Source organism: Colossoma macropomum, unplaced genomic scaffold, assembly GCF_904425465.1.
Source record: "Colossoma macropomum unplaced genomic scaffold, Colossoma_macropomum, whole genome shotgun sequence".
Lineage (NCBI taxonomy): Eukaryota > Metazoa > Chordata > Actinopteri > Characiformes > Serrasalmidae > Colossoma > Colossoma macropomum.
In genome coordinates this window covers 25,146,170-25,170,270 of record NW_023494795.1, presented here as the reverse complement: position 1 = coordinate 25,170,270, position 24,101 = coordinate 25,146,170, and the positions used below count along the sequence as shown (strand labels likewise).

At 38.2% G+C, this 24,101-nt stretch overlaps 1 protein-coding gene across 1 annotated transcript in view; it reads left to right on the top strand.

The window, feature by feature from the left end:
• Positions 1-24,101, top strand: part of rgs6 (regulator of G protein signaling 6) — a 127,902-nt gene that overhangs the window by 91,848 nt on the left and 11,953 nt on the right. Inside the window, exons 3-14 of the mRNA XM_036581982.1 lie at positions 3,259-3,355; positions 4,764-4,814; positions 4,932-5,038; positions 10,748-10,799; positions 12,786-12,850; positions 13,818-13,894; positions 16,923-17,004; positions 17,180-17,254; positions 18,971-19,069; positions 19,791-19,852; positions 21,499-21,609; positions 22,730-22,855. Of these exons, the coding sequence (XP_036437875.1) occupies positions 3,259-3,355; positions 4,764-4,814; positions 4,932-5,038; positions 10,748-10,799; positions 12,786-12,850; positions 13,818-13,894; positions 16,923-17,004; positions 17,180-17,254; positions 18,971-19,069; positions 19,791-19,852; positions 21,499-21,609; positions 22,730-22,855 (1,004 nt within the window). The remainder of the gene's footprint in view (positions 1-3,258; positions 3,356-4,763; positions 4,815-4,931; positions 5,039-10,747; positions 10,800-12,785; positions 12,851-13,817; positions 13,895-16,922; positions 17,005-17,179; positions 17,255-18,970; positions 19,070-19,790; positions 19,853-21,498; positions 21,610-22,729; positions 22,856-24,101) is intronic.

The following is a 24,101-nucleotide window of genomic DNA, read 5'->3' as shown; positions in this document are numbered from 1 at the left end:
GGGTACGAGCCACTAGGGGGCCTGCAGTTGTGACAAATAATAAACAGCTGTCTTGACTCATGGTGAGAACTTCAGTAGCAGCATGACCAAAAAATAACTAAAATAAGTCTTGTGGCTGTTTTACGATCGATTATAATCCTGATGCTCTCAGGTTTTTCAAAAGACATACCTGGTGGCCTACTAGCCTGACAGAGTAGAGGATACCCATTGCCAAACACAAGTTAAAACATTCGGCCCTGGTTAAAGAAAAAAAAGACTTGTCATTGACGGCAGTGATCTGTGAACTGTCTGCTTTTGCACATACTGTAATTAAAGGTAGGACATAATAAAAAAAAAAAAACATTTTCCATGTTTGCTGTGGCAGTATGCTTTAGCTTAAGAAGCTTACTGGTGTTGTTTTCTTCATCTTTTTATGTACATTCCAGGGGTTCCGATTTTAATTTATCAATGCTGTCAGGGACAAAACCTTGTATCTCTGTTTTTGTCATTTTTCAATTTTTGAGCTAATTTGAAAAAGGCTGCCCTTTATGTTGTGTCAAAATTTCATGATGAATGGACCAATGGAAATTGTCCAAAATTACTTGGAAAAATATATGTCTCCATTTACTTCCATTAAAGTTAAGAGCATTTTTCCTTGTCCTGTAAAGTTACCTTTTGGAGAGGTTTTGTTTCAAAAGCAGTATTATGTTTTATAAATTGTGTTGCATTGGTTGTTGGATTTATGTTAACGTGTTCATATTAATGTGTGCACAATCTTGCTGTTGTTTGTTCTGTACCACTACAAGGTGTTGGATAATATGATAACTGCACTGCCATCAGCAATAACCTATAATCTCATATCATGCCATAGCAAGACACAGTGCATTTGGAAAATGCAGCCCGGCCTGTGTAGTTCCCACTGGATGACAAAATATAAATGACTTTATCATATTTTATATAATAAGAGATTTATTGAATGTAAGAGGTTTGTTTCTAGAAGCATTCAGGTAACCTGATTATAGTTTTACATGTACTGTAAGCCCCAATCTATGCATTTAACATTCAAAACATTCTTCCAAAAAAAAAAGATACAGAAAAGAAAAAGAAAAATAAATACCAAATTTGTAGTGGACACATGTACAACACCATAGTTAGTATGCTGCCATCATGGTGCTGCAGTACAATATTATAAACAATTCCATGACCACCAACAAAGGTGGGTGGGTTGTGGCCCTTCAACCAGTTTCAGGCCTCCTTGCGCTGCACCTGTTAGTACTGTGCAAACTGCATGCCTAAATCATCACACATTTTCCTCACTGTTTTGAGGTATTAAATCATTTAACACTTTTTTGAAGACTGCATTCATAGGGACTTCATAATGCATGCATAAGCACTGAGTAACATATTTATAAAGCAATACTTGAGCATTTATGGACAGCTTAGGCCATTGATCGTGAAACAACATATTTTATGACATAAATTACACTGTATTGACATGAGGGGCTTTAATGTAAAGTGGCAGGCATTTGTTCCATTTATAACACTGTCATGAAACATCATACAGACAGTTAAATCTGTTCTTCATGTCTGCAGTCAAACAGATCTGCTTAGAAACTGTTCATCAAAATAAAACAACACAACTACAATAGCCCACAGTACTTTTACTGTTAATGCTCAGGTACATTTATAAGCAAGAACGTTTGTACTTTTGTACTTAAGTGGAAATACAGAGAGAAGTTCTACTTTTACTGGAATAATATTTTTCACGGATATTTCTTCTTTTACTCAAGTATGAGAGTATTTATATATATATATATATAAATGATCACTTAAGTTCGAGAGCATCAGAATCTTTTACTAAGCTAGGCCTCTGCCTTGTAAGCTCTTTTACTTCTACTTTTTGCTTTATAACAGTGTTATAAATGGAACAACTGTCTGTCACTTTAGTTGAAGACCCCTTATGTGAGACAATGTCATTAACTTCCTAAGTCTACTTATGTCGTCTTGCATAAGCTGTTCAGAAATACTCAAGTATTGCTCATTAGATACTATTATTCAATGCAAATACATGCATTATGAAGACCCTATGTGGGTAACCTTCAAATAAACTCTTACCTGTGTTAAAGCCTCTTATGTCACTACATTGTAATTTACTTCATAAAACTGTTGTCTTGCAATTAACGGCATAAGCTGTTTATAAATACTCAAATGTTGCTTTTTAAATATGTTATTTAATACTTATGCATGTGTTATGAGGGCCCCATGATGGTAGCCTTCAAATAAGGGGTTGCTGTAATTGAAATACACTTGCTTGTGTGTTTTCTGACACACCGTTATCTATAAAAATGGACATACAGAAGTTAAAACTAGTAGCACTCATCTTGAACCCTGTTTTTTTCTGTACTTTCATTCTTTGTTATGAGCATGGTATCTAGTTTCCATCAGATGTATGCACATTTTGCAAGTGATAAAATGAAAATGCATTTGTAGTTGTAGGTACACCAAACATGTGATTCTGCAATATTTGTTTGTGTTTGTTTTGGGCCAGATGTATGGCTGAGTATGTGTACATTCACTTATTTGTTTGGTAGAGAGAGAGAGCAAGCGAGCGAGAGAGTGTTCTACTGTGTTGTTTAACATGCCTGATGGTGTGTGTGTGTGTGTGCGTGCTGTTGCTGTACTCAGATAACATGAAGAGGCCTCATTTTGTTCCAGCTCCATTGTGTTTCCCAGCACCTCACCCAGGCTCGTGGTGGTTGGAGTCTCGCTCTGATTGGGTTTATATATAGATATGCATTAAGCGTCTCCAAAGCGACTGGGGTCTCGCCGCCCACGCACAAACACGCAAAAAGAGCGTCGAGCACCCGAGAGTGGCGATGACAACACGCATTCTCAACAGCAGAAAGTGCTACCTAATCTGATTACTCTCCCTGTCTCTCCTGTCGAGCACAAGCCATTTTTCACCAGTGCAGAGATTATTTATAGAGCGCAGTTAGCTATCAGCCTGTTTCATCTCAGCTCTCCGCCACAGCCAAGATAGAGTTTTTCTTAATAACTCGATATTTTTATAAAGACGTTTTGTTTAGAAAATTTGTGGTGTATCAATATATGTGGGAAATAATAATGTTGGGTAATGCAGCCAGACTTCAGAGTGCTGACCTCATGACTTATACCAACTGTGAGCTGTGTAGAGGAAAACAGTACTGATGAGATGACTAAGAAGGAGCTGTGAGTGTGAGATGTGAACTCATAAAGGCTATTCTTCTCCCCTGTTGGCAGATTGAGGATATAGTGACCCGAATCCAGGATGAGACTGAAGGAGTGCCCATCAGAACGGTTAAGAGCTTCATGTCTAAGATCCCAAGTGTGGTCACAGGTGAGCAAGTTATTTTCTCCTCCATTCCTAAGTGCAACAACCCTTGCAATGTCAACAGACTCCTAGATCATTTGCAAAGCTGCCCTTGCCAAATCAACCAAATGTTGGGATAGAAATATCATTTATGTTACAGTTGTATGCAAAAGTCTGAACACCCCAGTCAATTTTGTAGATTTTCTTCAGTGAAATTCTATGATGAAATGACATGGAAAAATACTTTGTTACATTAACTTCTGTGAATTTTGTTTTCCTTCTCCTGTAAATTTACCATTTTGGAGATGGGATTGTTTTTGTTCTGCAACAATATGTTTAAAATATCTCATAACTTCATGACTTTACATACATTTTTATAAACATAATGTATGTCAGTGGAACACAAATGGCAACTCAATCATGGAATTACCCCTGACTATTATATTCTTATCAGCTACACTCTCATTGGCTATCCACACATCCAGTTTTAATCTGTCAGAACCAAACTTTTGCTTATCAAGCCAAAATCTACTTGCTATCTAATCGACACTAGCAAGCGGTTGCCTGCTCTGCACAACATGAGCCTTTTGGAACTTTTAATTTACTTTCTTTGGTGATTTTATCAGGAGAAGTGCTCTCAGATCCTTCCAGTGGTATACTGGAAAAAAGTGTTGCTTTGAATTTACTTGATTCAAATGTGTTCATCAGTTCCACATGAATAAAATATATTACATCAACACAATTATTACCCAAAGTAAGTAAAACGACCAACAGTAATTGTGGTGTTGTAATATAATTCATTGTCATGAAATCGATGTGCACATTCTCATCACATTCATTCAAAGCAACATTTGTTTTCAGTAATATGAGCACACAATGCTTTAATCTTGGCAAATGGAAGATGCCCAAAATACTAAATGTATGAGGTGCTAATAATTGTGACACATATTTTTATCTTTTATCATCTTTTCTGGGCAAGATCCAGCTGATATTTTTCACAGCCAGTTTTGCTCATATTTACCATTTTAAATAGCACTATAATAAAAGGTCTGCTTTCAAAGTGTTACACGTGTACTGAAGACATGGTACAAAGCTGCTGAAATGATTCTGAGATGATCATCCATGTATCTCAAACATACATACATGCATCTCTATGGCACATACTGCCACTGGGTATGTTAGATTTTGTGTCAGTCCTATTTAGGAGTCTCTTAATATTAATGTGATGTGTTAGATTGGAGTTAGAAGTAAATCCTGCTGAAGTTTGACACTCCAGGAGGAGGCATGTCTACCCGTGCTGTCAGATCATATTTATCTTCAGTGGTGTTATTGGGTGTTCTTGTTGTTACTCTGACATTTATTAGCTCAAATGGCTCAGGTTACATTGTTTCACCATGTAAGTGATGGATCTCTTCCTTTATTTGATAAACACTAGGGTCTGACATTGTTCAGTGGCTGATGAAGAATCTCTCCATTGAAGATCCAGGTAGGTGAGCCTTAACATCCAGTGTTTGACTAATCACTATAGAGGGAAACAAACCACAGAGGCCGTGTTTAATTTTTATGCCCAGTCTAAAACTATGCTGTATGGCTGCTGTTTCAGCCGAGGCCTTGCACATTGGAAGCTTGATTGCTGCTCAGGGTTACATCTTCCCCATCTCTGACCATGTGCTCACCCTGAAGGATGATGGGACGTTTTACCGCTTTCAGGTGAGGCCCAGAGTCAATATTAGAGATGCTGAACCTTTTAATCTAGATCCAAAAAAACTGCTTTTTCTGCCTTTAATCTATTCTTCCATGTTAATAATGTGATTCCACAATGAGCTTGTCATATTTATTTTGAAATGTCAAGAACGTGACCTAAAAAAGCTAAAATTTCATGGATTAGTGTTATGTTTGTCACAAACAGCAAAGCAATCATATGAATAGGAAGGCATTTCACCCTTCAGTCACCTTTTATTGTTACTCTGGTGAAACAAATTAATAATAACTGTTTCCATAGCAATGAGAAATAGTGCAATGCATCCAACAATAAAAGCAGCATGGAGCTTCTTTTATATAGTGATATGAAACACAGTAGCACACTGCAAGCTCCAGCTCCACATGCATTTTGTCCATTTTACTGCTCAGTGGGCATATATGCAGTGTGAATACTGGGCGGAAGATTGATCTAAAGAGGAGAAAGACAAGCTGTCTGAATGTATTGATAGTGAGAGGCCCCAACCAGCACTGTTGCAGAACAGTCTAGTCAGATATTTTTTACTTCACAGTTTTTTCACTTTCTTCTTTCTTTCTTTTTTTTTTCTCTTTACACAATTTCTCCCCGATTTAATCATTGCCAGTTTCCATTAGCTAGGTCTCCTCCTATCACACATTGCCACCAAGCTGGGAGAGTGAAAGCTAGCACATACTTCCTTTGAGACATATGAAGCACCACTGTATCTTTTTGACCTTCCATTAACGCAGTGTCAGTGGACAGCTCAATGTGCTTTGATTGACTAGCTGCCAATTTTGTTGTGACACCCACATTGGCCGTTTACATGCAAAGATTTTTGCCAATCCAATTGAATACATTCTGATTATAGATTAAGACTGAGGTGTTCATATGCACTCTACTCAACAATCTGATGGAAAATCCTCGTTTACATGCAAACTACAAGTAATTCAATCCAAAATTACGCGCATGTGTAGAGTACCACTTAGTGTAGATGTTACCATGACAACAAGCATCATGTGAGTCCAGTCAGAGTGAGACAAGCAGCAGTGTGTTACCTGAGCTGGCACGTTTGTGTTTTTAATTACTTTAAAATGATGTCAGACTCAAGAAAACATACTTCACATGTGCTTATTAAAGAAAGCCAGAGAGGAAGATTTTATGTTCTGGGACACATAAGATGGACGTCAATCCCACCACCATCTTTTAAGGTTCAAAGCATAAACTTTGCTCCTGCCATGTTGAATGTTATAAACTTTAGGCATGACACGAATGCACATGCACAGGATGTACTTAAACTTTCCGATTGGGAATGTAATCGGATACAAGCGTCCACATGGTTATTTTTGTTCTGTTTAACAGATTATTTACAGGATTACCCACCTTGTTCAATTGGATAGAAATTGTTTTCCGAATGGCCTCGATTGGACTAGTCTAGTCCGATTGAGGTGTATGCATGGATGTATTCTATTCCAATAGATCTATTAGTCAGATTATTAATGGATTATCAGGCTGCATGTAAACATGGCTACTGAGTGGCTGGTGGAAAGGAATGGCCATCCTACTTACCTAGAGAGAGTGAGGGAGCTGCGCTACTCGAGAGCCCAGTTCTGAATTTTAAAGTCAATATAAATCAGAAATCATAACACATTTTCCTTCCGTACTGTGACATACTTCTCAGTAAAACGCAGTCTCACAGAGGGTCACTCAGCTGGCTGATAATAGGTCAGGGTGGTGGGAAGCATGAAATTATTAAATAATGTTATTTTTCTCTGCCCACTGGTGCACAGAGATGCAATACAAAATCAACATCAAAACAGACATTTTAGAAACAGGTGAAAGTCATAACATTTTCATGGAAGAATTTTGCCTTTTAATCTTTTTCTTCAGGCCCTCTAGTGCCCATTCCAGCGCAGAATAGAAATTGACTCAGATATTTGAAATTAATATCATTAATTAAAAGATCTTTCCCAGTAATTCTGTTATCACATATAACTAGAACACTGTTGGCTCTCTGTGTGTGAAATGTGACTCTGTGTTGAGCTGCTAGTGAGAAATGAGGGGCGAAAGGGGAGGAGTGAGAACCCCCTACTGTGAAACAATTCACATCTCTCCGGCCAGGCTGAGGTAAAATTAACAGCACAACTGCTTTAATGATATCAGAAAACTGTCAGCTGCCATAAAAATATAAAATGTAAGTTAAATATAATGTAAACACAATAAATCACTTAAAAATGTTGACTTGGCTGCTCACTTACAAAACCAAAAATCCAGCTCATTCCAGTGTTGTAAATCATACACATTCCCGTTGAAATAAATTTCATCAATGTACAAAAAGACAAAAAATGAGTTCTCCTTATGGCCCATCTTCAAAATGGCTACTGTAAAAAGGGGCTAAAGGTTAAAATGAATTGTGCTTAATGTGATCAGGAACATGAACTAAGAAGGTTTAAAATGGTCCATAGTTTAAGAGAGAATAAGGAAGAAAATAATTTATGAACAGTTTGTTTAGTCATATTGAGTTCTTCCACTGATTCATATCATATTCATATCATTTAAAAAGAAAAGATGAAGAGCATTTGCAGTGGTGCTGAGCAGCGATCTGGTGATAAGGAATTGAAATTCAACATCCTCCTCTTTGTTTACCTGTAACTCTGAGTTTATATTCAGGTAACAGATTATACGCCTCCCAACTGAGCAATTTCGCCAAATATAACTACTTAATTTCTGCTTGAGGTTTTTCTGAGGCTTGAATCAATAATTTCTCCATGATTACAGATGAGATGGCTCGGGGCAAACTTCCATGTGAGTCTCTTTATCTCCCTCTGCGCTGTGGCATTCAGAAGAGATTCAGGAGTCTTTCATCATGTTTAAAATAGCACAGGGCTTCATGAAAAAATGCTCTGGCTGTATTGTTTCCCCTATTGTGTGCAGGTTGCCTGCATTTTGCATAGTAATTTCATGATGTACAGAGTGCTAAATAAGGTAATATCATAAATGAGCAAAAAAAGGTCATTTCTCCTCCATAACTGACGTACACCTGAAGGGTCTCTTTCTTTCACTTGTTAAAATTAAGGTTCTTAAATGGTTCTTGGCTTGGACGTATGGTTATTTGAGTAAACTTTAACTGGTGTAGAACCCATTTAGCTTATGTGGATGCTGTGTCCAGTACACATAACTGAAATCAGATTTTTATTAGTATTTGCTATAACCTTGTTGCAAAGGAATGGTTCACTTGGTGGTCCACTGACCACCAAATCAACCAAACAAATGTTCCTTTTTTTGCTGCTCTCAGAATAGACATCATTTCTCTAGCCAACTAGAACATGAACAGATACCACTGTGAACCATCACTGCGCAGAATCAGGAGCGCTAAACAAATTCCTCCCCGTTTCCTCCACACACTGCTTAATTGGCAAGTGGAAATGGCGTTTTCTTTTCCTCTCTGGAAAAGAGCTCATCATCACATTGCACGAAGGTAATGATGCTCATGTGGAATAATTACCTCCGTACCCCCCGTGATCTGGGAGTCTGGTGGAGGAGTTGGTGTCGTTATAAGCAGCACCGGTTCAGGCTTGACCCCAGTCTGCCTCTGTGGAGGAGCAAATGATGAGGCTGGAAATCTATTGGGAGGTCTTTGGTTCTTGAGATGGGAGATCAGACAGAATCAGAAGGTTTTGAAGGTACAGTCTCTGATATTGGAAAACAAATGTAGTGATTTATTTTTAACCCTTGTTTAAAGTCAACCTGAATTTCAAACCTTGTTTTATGTAGCTAGTTCATGTCCCTGCTCATATTAAGTGTGTTTCGTCTTATATAACTTAGAAGATGTAATGTCTGGAAAAAACATGATTACTTTTTACCAGTGTCTTTTGGGTTTTGATTACATCACCATGCATGAGCAGATGGGAAAAATAATATTGACCAATAATATCATGTCTAACCTCCACTTCCCCCACCCCCCACGTATCACTGAGAGAAAGCTAGCTCTGAGGCCCTCTCAAATAGCACATTTCACTTGGAAATACGTCAAAGTATGGAAGAGAAATGCATTTCATACAAATGCGATTTCCCATTTATGTTGATTTCAAACTGCAAGGACCCGTATCTGAGCCCACGTTTCAGTTCCGCACTACATGACCCACATATTAGTTTCATTAGTAGTCATTTACAATAGTCATAAAAAGCCAGCAGTCTAAGGGGTTAAAGCTGATGAAAGGGGTTGTCCTCCTCTGAATTCACAGAAATCTGTATAAAAGTACCAATGATTAGTAGGACAAAATCACACCTTTTGAAGCTCTAATAGCTTGTAATTGCTATCATTTTGCGAACACGAATCAAAACCCCATGTGCATTGACTCATAGTGCAGTGGGAAAGCGTTTGAGACGCCTCACAGGAATTGGCTATAATGTACACCATGAATTTCATGTAGGCCTGAACAAGATGCTTTGAAAAACAGGGCTTGGTTTCAACAGACATTTTGAGACAGACTTGACCAGACAGTTCTGAATGTCAGCACTGATACAGCTGACCTGCTTGATCTTAAAGGATCCGTCGTCTACATTTTGCCTGTATTTTATTTTTTCCTGAGCTGCACTTCAGGCTCTGTGTTTTTATCTTTATCTCTTAGAATCTCTTCAAGGCTGATATATGCACATGAACTCTGTTGTGATTGGCTCTGTGTTGTCCCTCATTCAAGAAGCAGTCCAGGCTGAAACACTCCTTATAACTTCAGCGTGAATGGGCGGAGCTCCATGATATGGGCTCTTTAAAGATTTACTACTATCAGAAGAATCTAAAGATGAAAATTTCTGTGCATACAGTTGTATGTAAAAGTTTGAGCATCGGCGGTCAAATTATATAGGTTTTATTGATTGATATTATATAGGTTTTGTTGATTTTGTTGATGGATTATCTTACACAGGGAACAAACTTTTTTGCATTTTTTTTTGCAATTTTTCTGAATTATAGAATTTTTAGTGCACAATTTCAATTTACTTACTGAATGTATTAATTTTGGGAAAAACGTACATACTTACAACGTAAAATGTGGCCTGTCCAAAAGTTATGGCACATTTTTTATTTTCCTCCAATATGTTAATTCAGCAAATAAACAGTAGCTATGCATTAAAAATGATAAATGTGTGTTCCCTGTAGACGTGTTAATTTCACTGAAAAAATTAACAAAACGTAATTTGACCAGGGGCGCCCAAACTTTTACATACGCCCGTACCTAAACCTTTAAAAATTTGCTGCTATACCTGTAATCTACTTTTTCTGAACCATTTATTTCTAAATGTTCCTAATTTACTTGGGCAGTTGCTTCAAGAAAATGTACTGTATACATATAATTACGGGACTTTTAAATGTACCATACAAGATGAAGGTCTGGAGTTGTCATTAACTATAATGTTAAAATAAAGCAGTACATTAGCAATAATAGCTCAGCCTTTAATGGGGAATTAGTTCCTCTATATATGCACCTGCAGATGAGAGAAATGATGAGGCTCGAGCTCAGCGGTGCTGCTGTCACTTCAGGCGTGAGGATGAATCTGCGTGTCTATTTAAGGAGACAAGTAATCAGCATCTCTCTCTCTCTCTCTCTCTCTCTCTCTCTCTCTCTCTCTCTCTCTCTCTCTTCTCTCTCTCTCTCTCTCTCTCTCTCTCTCTCTTTCTCTCTATCTCTCTCTCTATCTCTTCTCAGGCTCCATACTTTTGGCCGTCTAATTGCTGGGAGCCCGAGAATACAGACTATGGTGAGAGAGGAACCTGCTGGCTTCCATCCCAGATTTATTTATGGTGTCATGTATGATACAATCTGCAGTATCCTGAAGTAAATGTTTTGCTAGCATCTGATCTGTGCCAAAGCCAGACAGAATTAACCCTTAAATACATTCCTGTCGCACCAACTATTTGTATATACTTCAGATTGGAGAACAATTGTTACAACATAATATTGTATAATTTTAGGTTAAAAGACATCTTGATACCTTAAGATTAAGGTAAATATTATTATTTGGAATGTGTATGAAGCCCAAAGCCCATTGATTAATAAGATACCAAAATCTATTGTGTGTTGCCTTTGAAAAATCTGTTGTGTTCTTTCTGGCTTGTTCTTTCAGTCAAAACTAATAGAATGCAGTACATTACAAAATATACTTGAAAAAAGTTCAAAAGTTGCCTATACCTAGACATGCTGTGCAGATCTCAGACTGCCTTTCATTTATTTAATTTCCAGCACAGTACAGTTAGTTATTCATTTTCCAGGGACATTTCTGAAGTGATTAGATATAACATAATCCACTTGCATAAGGAAGGACAAAGTCAAATAAAAATAAGTGACAAAATGGGAGTTTACTAAAGTGGAGTTTCTGTCCGTCTGTCCACTGTGAGAAGACAACTCACTGAGTCTGAAAGGATGTGTAGCTGTCAAGAAGCCCTTACTGAGAAAAGGAAAATTTGCAAATCTGAACAAAGAAGATGCTGGTGTTCTCAGAACAATGGACTGTCCGCCCCTGAGTCCAGACCTCAACATCACTGAATGTGAACTTTGGAGGTGTAGAAAGATTTCCCTTCATATTTCTTTGACAAAATGAAAGTCTTATGAAAAAAATGGAAGCTGTAATAAAGGCAAACTGTTTTCTGCTTTTACTTGTACTTAATTGAATAAAAGTCTCTGATTTTTGCTCAGTACTGTACATTTAGAAGCCCTTAACCTCTTTAATGGCCAGGACCCACTAGCAGGCCCAAAGTTTTATTACACACTCATATATAATCTACAAATGGCTCAGTCAGTTTGCATTGAAGTCCCTGTAGTTAAAAAATAAGGCTTATTATGTAATAAGCCTGGGACTTCAAGGGAGTTAATTAATATTGAATTGTCTTAACTTTTAATTTAAGTGGTCCTGGATTTAAGAAAACATCATACCTCACACACTGAATAACTGGACATTCACTCTGCTTGTGTGATGCAGGAATGTGCATTAAAGTAATGTTAGCTGCTGTTGAGCTATCAAACACAGATACGCATTGATATGGAGGTATTAGTGTTTTTACATTTAACTTGTCTGCTGACACCCTGTTAAAAATAGTTTTGGTATCAAGGTTTAAGTAGTATTGTGATATTTTGTGTGGCCTCTAGTAATGAGGCACTTATATAACCTTAACCTACAAACTACCATCATATTCTATAAACAATATAACATAATAAAGTATTTTGTTATTTTTTTGTCACTTGTCTGGAAGAAAATGAGGTTGATAAGGTCACAGGGTGCAATTCAATTAATTAATTACTCAGTTATTAGTTAATTATCTGTTTAGCTGATATAGAGTATTACTGGAGTTCTATAAAATGGTCCACTGGCTCTTTCAGTGTTATAAAACAGCTCAGTGTGGACTGCTGTTTCCATGCTGCCTCTGTGCTCCTGGACAGCCATGTGGCTACAGTAGGCCTGATTTGTTGCTCTGACCTCCAGGCCAGTGGACGTTCTGTAAGTTTGGCTCCAGTTTGAGCAGCCGCTGGGCAGCTGTTCTCTCTCACCTCCGAGTCACCGCTCACTGTAAATCACTCTGACCGAGGCTATGGCTAATCAGGAAGATACTAAATCCAATCTGAGGTCTACTCCTCGCGTGTGAATGTGTGTGTGTAACGGATTTATTCGAGCCGGTAGATAAGATTTGGCCTCTCAGGGCTTCTCTGTTCCTTTCTCACTTTCCCTCTGTTCCTCTATCACCCCTCGCAGCCATCTATCTGTGCAAGCGGACCATGCAGAACAAGACACGGCTGGAGCTAGCAGACTATGAAGCGGTGAGAGAACACACTCTGAGGCAAAAAGGAAGCTAAATCACTCCAGTCCCCCGAGAGAGAGAGAGAGAAAATACGCCCCGCTATTACTGCCAGTAGCAGCAGCCACAGAGCTGTGTGCTGATTGTACTGATGGAAGGACTCTTCCTGACATGGACGAGCTTTAAACATGACTGCCCATTACACAGAGCAGTGAAACTCACAGACATGAACAAAAATCAAGGTCATATTCATCTGAAAAAAATGTGTTTCAATTCCTGTTTAATAGACTTTCAAATAAACTGAAACTGATTCATTTGGATGACAAATTAAATCATTTCACTAATAAATTTGGTAATAAAATAGTAATAAATCTGCAGTTCATTTGCACAAATATTGTATTGATTTATTTTATCTACTTTATTGCTTATTGCTTATACTTATTCATTCTTTCTTTCTTTCTTTTCTTTCTTTCTTTGTTTTTCTTTCTTTGCTCCTTCCTTCTTTTCTTCCTCTCTTCCCTCCTTCCATCTTTATTTTCTTCATTATATTCTTTCTTTCTCTCTTCCTTCCCTTTCTTCCTCTCTTCCCTCCTTCCATCTTTATTTTCTTCATTCCTTCTTTCTTTCTTTCTTTCTTTCTTCATTAAATTAATTTCATTTTCTTTCTTTCTTTCTTTCTTTCTTTCTTTCTTTCTTCATTAAATTAATTTCATTTTCTTTTTTTCTTTCTTTCTTTCTTTCTTTCTTACTTCATTCGTTCATTTCATTTTCTTTCTTACTTTCTTTCTTTCTTTCTTTCTTTTTCTTGTTCATTATGTGTTCATTTTCTTCTTATCAATCTTAATCTTCATTATATTTGTTCTAATACATTTTAATTCAATCTTTTGCTGTAATGAAGTTTTCATTTGGATTTTTTGTAAAGCACTTTGAACTTGCTTGTGTGTGAAGACGTGTTGCGTAATTAAACTTACCTTGTGGTTCTTTCTCAGGAGAACCTGGCGAGGTTGCAGAGAGCGTTTGCAAGGAAGTGGGAGTTCATCTTCATGCAGGCTGAGGCTCAGGTCAAGTAAGTGCTGTCGTCAGGGAAACGGGGCGAGCGCTGCCTATCACTCATACCTGTTCACTTTACCATCGAAAACAAGCTCGACCGTCACCTGGAGTCCAAACACACACGTACACAATTAATGTGCAAACACTCACGGTCACACAGAGACTAGTTTGTATTCCTGTCTTTGTGGGGTGTTTTTAAGCATTTCTGTATGACTGTATTATATTATTCCAAACGTAGATCTATAACTGTATATTTAATCGCATAGTATGTTGTGTAATAAATTACATTCTTGATTAACAGGTTCCAGGCTGCACTTCTGACCTGGGTCAAAACAAATGTCAAGAAATGACAGAAACCCAGCAAAAATGTGGTGGATTGTTTTTCTTTTCTCAAAACAAGACACAACACACAACAATAACCTTTCATTTTATTCACTATTGTTCAAAAGTTTTTATTTTTATTCAAAAATAACTTACACGATATTGATTAGAATGTTATAAACTAGACAGAAAAATAAAAACTTTATTTCCAGTTTTAAATATTTTAGGGACAACAAGAAGAAATGGCATGGCAAAAGTGTTCTATTTATAATAATTTGTCAACAAAAAATAACTATGATTGCTTATTTGGTCAGCAAAATGTGGTCACCACCTTTCGAATATTTCAATAGCATTCTTTATTAATTCATTAATTTTTCTCTTTAAAATAAAAAAAATAATAATTGTAATTTCATTCTTGATGCTTTACAGCTTTCTGTTATTGGAGTCATTTACAGATCCATTCATGTTGTTTGAAGCCTACAGAATATTAGCATCATATTACAGTCATCTTACATGTATCTGCCACAACAATAGTTGTATATCATTCACAACACTGATTCCAAACTTTTGAATCATACTTTATCTGTATGATAATTTGGTAGCAGGTGTTCGTTATTGAGTTTATTGCCACGTGATGTGAGGCTTATTTAGCTCTGTGATATGATTTGACTTCTGTCTTTCTTTCAAACTCTGGATCAACAGCCTCATCTGATGGTCAAACGTTGCAAATACAAGCTGTCTCAGGCCGTCTGAAGCCATCTGGCACTTGCATCATGCCATCGATCTTTCCCCAGGATCATTTATTGTCTGATATTTCCTGAGAAAAGATGCTACAGCATATAGCTTGGAGAGAAGAGCGTTAGAGACAGAGATGAATGAAGTCGATTCAGGAGAGCAGAACAGGATCAGCGAAGGAAAAGAGTGTGTGATGGTGCTGCAAATGTCAGTTACATAAGGTTGAAGGGGCAGGAATGGAAATGAATTAGCTCCACTCACTCACAGGCCTGCGCTATGATGAGGACATGCACTCATACTGTTCCTACAGTGGGGATCCTACAGTACGCTCAAACATTTTCTGGGTGTGTTATTGTTAGTGAACGCTGTTCATACACAGGCAGTCAAAGAGAGTCACTCAGACACATCTGTTTCATACACTGATGTTTAGTCATTGTTTTCAAAGGCAATGTTTTTCAGCCTAGTCCTGTCTGCTGCATCCATAGCATGTCATTGATCACCATGCATAACTTGTACGTAGAGAAGAAGACCAAGTGGCTCAAAACTCACTTATAATAGAAGCCAATGAGAAGGCGGTTCAGCATCTGCCCATTAGCCTCGATGATAAATGTGTTCTGAGTCACTGGTTTTCTGTTTTTTTGCTAAGTGCTGGGAAAGGTGTCAAAATAATTGTCTGTGGTAATTAAGCACAGACACAGACACAGTACAGACACAGCAGATACAGATTAGGTGGAAAAACACTGCAGTGCTCCATTAAAGGAGGAAAAACACAAAGAAATGAACAAAGCGAGATGCCACATAGATCAGGGGAAGGCAAGGAAGTTCAGATGTAACCAAATTTAAATGTCAAATGTGTTGAAAAAAGTGTTGAAAGTCCAACATCAATGGATGGTCTGTAGACAGCAGGGAAAATAATTCCTTTAGATCATTAAAATAAAGAAAGAAAGAAATAAACAAAGATGTGCAATGATATTATATCAGTACTCATATATCATGATATCATATCAGGAATCATATCAGTACTGGCAGACTGCTTAAAAAATGATTTGCATCAGAGAGATGTTTTAGCTTAACCAGTAATTTAAACCAGTATTTGAAAATTGATTTATTGTGCTCCAGAAGAGCACAGTGTTTAGGTGATGCTGAGCTACTGCACCAAAGCATCTGCATTTTACTCATTTTCCTGCATGTGTACATTCTCTGAAAAAAAGGTATTAAATTGTCTGTGGGTGGTAACCATCAAGTCACTGGGAAGATTCCCTCAAGGGTACATCTTCAATGCCTTTATTTAAGGAAAAACACTTGTATCATAACCCATTGCAATCATTTTTTTCAAAGTTGCATTGGCTCTATACTCCCTGCCTTGACCCCAGACCACTGTTTTACCTTTGAGGCCACAATTACATATAATTGTGTGTGCAGATATGTACATTAAAAATGTTGGATATCAGGATCGGCCCACGATTAAACTATAAACAAAAACAGTTATAAAACAGACGGTTTGGTCCTAAAACCTGATTGGCTTGTTTAAAGCCATGGTAAATACACGATAGACACATCTATGACCAACTCATAATAACTAAACTGTATTACTGCTCCATGAAAAATCTGGGCTGTTAATGGAATCATCTTTTACTCTAATGCTGCTCGCATGGACCACCAAGAGTATCACTTCAATGAATGGCTTATATGTTTTAAATGCTTCAGTCCGAAGTAACGTCAAATCCAAGCAGAATCTCAAACGGCTCTGTAGTCCCTCAGTAGCGTGCTAGCTATGTAAGTTTGAAATTCTAGCTTCTACAGCCAAAACTATAAAATATGAGTAAGCAGTCTGCGACACTCAACAAGCCTAGTGAAACACTTTTAGTTCTTTATTTCCTGTTTGCATCCATTTTTAGTATGTGTGGTTGTTACACAAAAAAAAATTGACAGCAGTTGTTTTATTATATTACTACATCCCATAATGTCTTTCCTCTGTGATCATTTAGGATCGACAGGAAAAAGGACAAGACGGAGAGAAAGATCCTCGACAGCCAAGAAAGAGCCTTCTGGGATGTCCACCGACCAGTGGTGTGTGTAGATATGGAATACCACATAAACATAAACAAAATTACTACACTGATTTGTTCATCCTTAAAAACAAATTCTGTTAATGTAATATGTGACATAAGGGCACAATATATAAGTACACTTTATGAGTAAAGTAGATTAGTGAGAAATGAATGACTGATCATGTGACCCACAGCCAGGCTGTGTCAACACCACAGAAATGGACATCAGGAAGTGTCGACGCATGAAAAACCCTCAAAGAGTCAAGAAGGTAGTGTATGCCTGTGTGTTTGTGTATGTCTTTGTGTGTTTTGGGGTGGGAGAGGTGGGTGTCTTTGTGAGAGTTTAGGTCAATATTCGACTGTGATATTATTCAGTGGTGGACAAATTACAGTACTATTGTACTTGAGTATAAGTAGAAATATTCTTGTTAAAATATTACTTGACTACACTACTCTATCTGTAGTTCTACTTGAGTGATGTACTTTGTTGTTAAGATATCAAAAGTAAAAGTACTTTGAGTTCTTATAGATTTTGTATAACATCATTCTGATGAATAGTCTCTGTTAAGGAGATCTGTGTGACTGCAAACATGAACAGCTTTTTGAATTTTGAAGCAAAATCTGCAGGAAACCATTAAAAATATATATATTTTTCTGCCAATTTTAATACACAGTTACTTTAAATTTGAATAACTGTGGCATGTGCAAAAGTTTGTGCACCCTCCCATTTGTAGTCTCAGAACTTAATTAACTGGTAAGGCCTTAACTGACTCTGGTTAGTACTGGTTAGGCAGATCAAGAATTAACATTAAGTATTGTCAGCTGATGACAATTTCAGGGTGTAATAAATTCTCTGACTCTTCAAACTTTGTGGTTACGCTCAACAAACACAGCCTCCTCGAAGCAACTGGCTGAGGATCTAAAAATGAAGCTAATTTATGCCTATAAAGCAGAGAGAGGCCATAAAAAGTTATCGATGATAGAAAAAATCAATTAATCGGAGTCATTAAATTGAAAGATCATCTGCGGCCTCATCACAAAAGTCAATTTCTGAAGTATGCAAAACAACATCTACATAAGCCAGAGGGTTGTGTGGCAGCCAGTGTCACGGAAAACATTGTACAGGTAGATGGAAGAATGGATTCCATTAAATATCAGCAAATTCTGGAAGCAAATGTGACACAGTCTGTGAAGAATCTGAAGCTGAAACGGGGCTGGCGTCTGCAACAGGACAATGATTCAAAACATACCTTAAAATTTATCATGAACTACTTCATGGGAAAACCTTGGGTAGATTTGAAACATGTTGTTCATGCAAAATTGCCCAAGAGTTTAGCAAATCTACAAGTGTTCTGCAAGGAAGAGTGGGTGACAATACCTAAAACAGGAGCCGACTACTAGCCGGCTACAAAAAACTTTTGCTACCTGTGATATCTGCCAAAGGGGGTGTGACTAAGTACAGATGTAGTAGGGTGTCCACATATTTGCACATGCCACAATTCCTATTTTAAAACAATCGAATATAAAGTAACTGTTTTAATATTTGCAAAGAAGTTATTTTTACATTTACTTCTGTTTAAAAGCAACAAAATATGTATTTTGGCCAGAGGTGCCCAAAGGTTTGCCCACAGCCATAGCTGTTCATGTCTGCAGTCACACAGATTTTCTAAAAGAACTTATTTATCAACATACTCATCAATAACTCAGAGTGCTTTTATTTTTTGATACTTAAGTACATTTGCAACCAAATACTTAAGTATTTTGACTCCAGTTACATTTCACCAAGAGTGTTTCTACTTTTACTGAAAGGACTGAAGTCATGCACTTTGTCCACCTCTGGAACTAACACACACAAACAGAAAAGCCAATGTTCAGTGTGTTACTGGGTCACTGAGGTGTGTGTGTGTGTAAGAGAGAGAGAGAGCGAAAAGTATGATAGTGATTTATTTCTCTTTCTGTGTGTGTGTGTGTGTGTGTGTGTGTAGTCAGTGTATGGAGTGGCTGAAGACACACAAACACAGAGTCCTGTACACACACACCCGCAGCCCAGCAGGAAGGACACCAAAGAGGACGTAGAGAAAGAGGTGAGTGTGTGTGTGTGTGTGTGTGTGTGTGCATGTGTGTGTGTGTATGTGTATATGTGTGTGTGTGTGTGTGTGTGTGTGTGTGTGTGTGTGTGTGAGTGTGTGTGTGTACCACTGTTATTTCTTCTTTACTGTATAAATATATACGCAATTTGTGATGCACGCTGTTGTAAGAAAAGCTCATAAGTCTTCTTTATGTAAACAGCGCATTACAAACAGCCAAGCAGTTACACACAATGAAACCCAGCATTTTCAAAATAAATAAATGAATAAATTAGAAACATTTTACAGAGCCCTCCTGGTGACATCCCATATTAATGAAAATAACACGTGGCCATGACTTAGTAAGGCATGGGAACAAGGTCCTAATGCGTGGCCTCGATTTAGTAAGGCATGGGAATGAGATCCTAATGCATGGCCACGACTTAATAAGGCATGATCTCATTTCTATGCCTTACTAACTCATGGCCACGCATTAGGATCTCATTCCCACGTGTTAAAAAGGCGTGGCCATGCATTCATTTTATTTATGTGAGATGTCACCAGCAGGGCTCTGTATAATTGTCCTATTTTATAAGGTAAAGTATTCAGTCACTAGTCAAGTCTGGCTGTTCAGAACTTCTATAAACTTACTGTGTTCGAGATACGAGGTTTACTTACTACAGCAGTGATATGTTAAAGTAAAGTGACAAAAGCTAAAATGCATTACACCATCTTGCAGATTCTATTCCTGAACACTCAGCTGGACAGGCACTGTATGAAAATGTCCAAAGTAGCGGAAACGTAAGTGGAATTTTCTACTTCCCAGAACTTTCTGATCTACTCAACACTTTTCAGGCCTGAACAGCAGTAAGAACAAAGTGGTTCCTGCAGAAAGAGAGGAGTGTGCAGAAAATCCTCTCCTCTCCCAGCGGCACGTGGTCCCAGCTCATCCCTCGCTCAGGAAACTCTTAAAAGCTCTTTCTGCTCTCTACAGCTAATCAATACACACAGCCACAGCTGTGAGAGGAACTCCAGATGAAGACTTTTAACATTTAACTTCTCTACACAAACAGCACACAGTCCTCACAGCTTAGTGTCCCTGCATAGTCTCTCTCTCTCTCTCTCTCCTCTCTCTCTCTCTCTCTCTCTCTCTCATATTCTCTCTCTCTCTCATATGTTCTTTCTCTCATATTCTCTCTCTCTCTTTCTCTCTCTCTCTCTTTTTCTTTCTCTCCCTCCCTCCTGTGCTGTTGCACATATTGAAGTACAGTATGAATGCAGGTCCATATATAGACTGAGTTGAGGAAGTTGAATTTTAGACTTTGGACTTTGCTGTTTTCTCTAAGCATTCCGAAGAAGTACTGTTGCCTCATCACTTTTTGGTTGGGGTTAGAATGGGAGGGGAGATATATTTGAATCTGCATTCTTCTTTTGTTCATCAGCAGCACCATCTTGAACCACTGCACCAACACAATACAGCAGGCTCTTATTCAGCAGTTTCCTCCAGAAGGGTTGGATGTATAGAGACTGTGTCCTTTATTTTTTATTTGGTTTCACTTGTGTAAGAGTCAAACTCTGATGTTGTTCGTATTTACTTTTAAATGCATTCTTAGGCCTGGCCTGACTGCATGTCTTTGGACTGTGGGAGGAAACCGGAGTACCCGGTCATGCTAAATTGCCCCTAGGTGTGAGTGTGAGTGTGTGTGTGTGTGTGAATGTGTATGTCTGTCTGTCTGCCCTGTGATGGACTGGCGACCTGTCCAGGGTGTATCCTGCCTTCCGCCCAATAACAGCTGGGATAGGCTCCAGCACCCCTCCGCGACCCAGAAGGATAAGCGGTTTAGATGATGTATGTATGTATGTATGTATGCATTCTTAGGGTAACTTGTAGCTCATGGCCTCATTGCTCTGTCTGAAATATGAACAGAAATTGATTTTGGACCCCATTCCAAAGACCACCATCTTCAGTGGGCTCTACTCATATATCAGTTGGCCGAAAGTATGGCCCTGTAGTTTTCTCTGTGTCAGCAAAAATAATGCGAAAAATTTGCAACCTTTTTGGTTGTGGCATCACTGATATTACATTGTCTGCAGACCTTGATGTTTAAGCCAGTGGAGTAGAATTTTAATCCCTTAAAATCAGTACTACTATTGGCCACAAAATCTTTAGACTGGTCAGGCCCTGACTTATAACCCTACTAGTAGCTCTCTCTACCTTTGAATGTTTCTGAATAGAGCAAAATATATTACATTTGTTTTTGTCAATAAAATGTTTTTACTGTTTTACACTTCCATGGCAGTTTGTAGATCAAGTTGTGTTAGATAGATCAGTGTTTTGAGTTATTCATGAATATTTATAATCAACATACATGTGGTTAAGGGTTAAGGGTTTTGGATCTGTCCATCTCAGAGAGTAACAGTGGTGATGATGTGGAGTTTGTCTTTAGGCTGATGAGCTACACAGAGCAGTATCTGGAATACGACCCATTTGTGTGCCCCCCTGAGCCATCCAACCCCTGGATCGGTGATGACTGTACTTTCTGGGACCTGGAGTCCAGGTTTGATTCTCTTTCCAACATGTTTCTCTTCCCATTTTATCCTCACATCTCTACTTTCAGGGCTTTTCCCTCTGACTTTGAAACCAGTGGTTGTGACATTTACGACATAAATAAAGCCAATAGGATAGTATTATTTACTATCCAAAATGACCAGTGAACCTGCATGTGTGTACTTGATAATGGTAAAATAGTGATAAACATACGTTTTACTTCGGGACTGTTTTGCCTTACAACACTCTGCATGTACCTCTCTGCCATGAATGGATTTTAAAAATATGCTTTAGGCCAAAACTTTCACAACCTTTGTAACACAATGTCTCAGCACCAGGCATCATATTTGTAACCATGTTGTGTGATTTTTTTAATTTGAGGAAGCTTTTAGAGGCATTGAATGCTTGAGATGTTTGGTTCCTATAACCACCACTGTGAACAAATTTAGGTTTGCAAGTTTCTTAGAACATCAAACTATTTGTTGTGATTTGTCATGATGTTTACATTGTAATGATTACCTTACGCAGAATTGTTTTAAAATCTGTAGAATTTCCCAGTAGGTGATTACATAAATACTGTGATTGATAAAAAGTGGATGGAACACTGGGCTTTCTCAAGAAATGATTAAGTTTAAATTTACAGTGCATTCATGCATTTGGCAGACACTCTTATCCAGAGCAATTTAATCATATTTCAAATGTAGCCAAATGTAGCAAATTAAGCACATTCACACACATAAAATCACAAAGTATAGTTAATTTGTTTATTTGTATTAATTCTAATGTTGGGGTTTCCTGAACAAATGAAAGCTCAGATAAATTACTTTACTTATTTCCACTGTACTGTACATCTATCTACATTATCGCACTGTCACATTATGTAGTAAGGAAATTTAGTAACTACAGGGACTCCAAAGCAAACTGGTTGAGTTATTCTTAGGTTATAGAAGTGTAATAAAACTTTGGGCCTGCCAGCGAGCCCTGGCCAATTGCAGATTAAACATACACTCTATTGTGGACGTTTATAGTTATACCATTTATGTGTTGGCATTTTTGTTACCGTCACATAAGAACATACTCACCTACTCTCTCACTCACTCTCTCTCTCATTCTCTTTGTTGATCTCTCAGTAAAGACCCCAGCCAGCAGAGGGTAAGGAAATGGGGTTTTTCACTGGATGAGGCTCTGAAGGACCCAGTGGGCCGTGACCAGTTTCTTAAGTTTCTTGAGTCTGAGTTCAGCTCGGAGAACCTGCGGTGAGGCCCAAGCTCATCTCTTCCTCTCTGAGTGCATCTCTGCTTGTGCTTGTGTTTCTTCTTCCTACTTTGACCCCGTTTACACCTGGTCACTTCATGCCTCCCAGTACAACCGAAACTCCTCCTTCCTCTACGAGGAAGATAATCATGAAGGACGCACATGGTTGGGGACCGCACAAAATGAAATGCTTAACAGTAGTATGGTCAGACATCACTGTGCTACACAAACTGCAGACGAAGAAGCTGAACAGATAAACAATTGGTAACTGGTTGCTGTGCAATAAGTGGATTTACTTATTCCTTCCCACACAGCAACCGGATTGCAGTCTAACTAGCCTGAGACACATTTGACTACCAGGTGTAAATGCATCTTATCAGGATACAATCTGGATATGGGTCACATGAAGTGATGAGGTGTAAGCGGGGTCATGAAAGTGTTTTAGTAAAGTTTTGGGCCACCGCGAGGTACCAGAACAGCTTCAGTGCACCTTGGCACAGTTCCTAGGAGTCTCTGGAACTATGCTGAAGGGATGGAACACCATTCTTCCAAAGATATTTCCTCAACTGGTCTTTTGATGATGATGGTTGTGGAGAGTGCTGTTGGACCTAAACCTCTTATAGGTGTTAATTTAGGCTGAGATCTGGTGACTGCGAAAGCCACAACTTATTATTTACATCATTTTCATAGGCCTTCAAATTCTATAACCCCCCATGCCCCTCATGTCATCCTGGATAAGACCCCATTAGGATAGAAATAATTTATCATAATAAAAAGATGATTAGTCGGAATAACTGTATTGATTAGCAGTGATCCTTAACTCTGAGTGCACAGGTGGACACCAACTATGCTAGCAAAACTATCCACATAGCATCTCTCTATAGGGGTCAAGCTTTCAGGCCTGTAACGTATGCCACAAATGCACTCGCACATTTGTGGAGAATATGGTGAAGGGTCTGTAGATCAGGTTTTACACCACTAAACTCTCAAATGGTCATTCGTCTTTGAAAAGAGGAGTTTATGCAGTGCAACCCACCTATAACATCCCTATCTAGTCTAGTAGTTGTGGACGGACAGTTGCTGATATACTGTTTTGACATTGTCAGTCACCTGAGGAATAATTGCTCTTCTGTTTATTCTAACACATCACACTAATTCAAGAGCAACATGTCCATTGAATGTGCGCTGATACCTTTCCTATAGATATAATATGCAGATGTGACAGATGAACTACTGTTCCTACAAAAA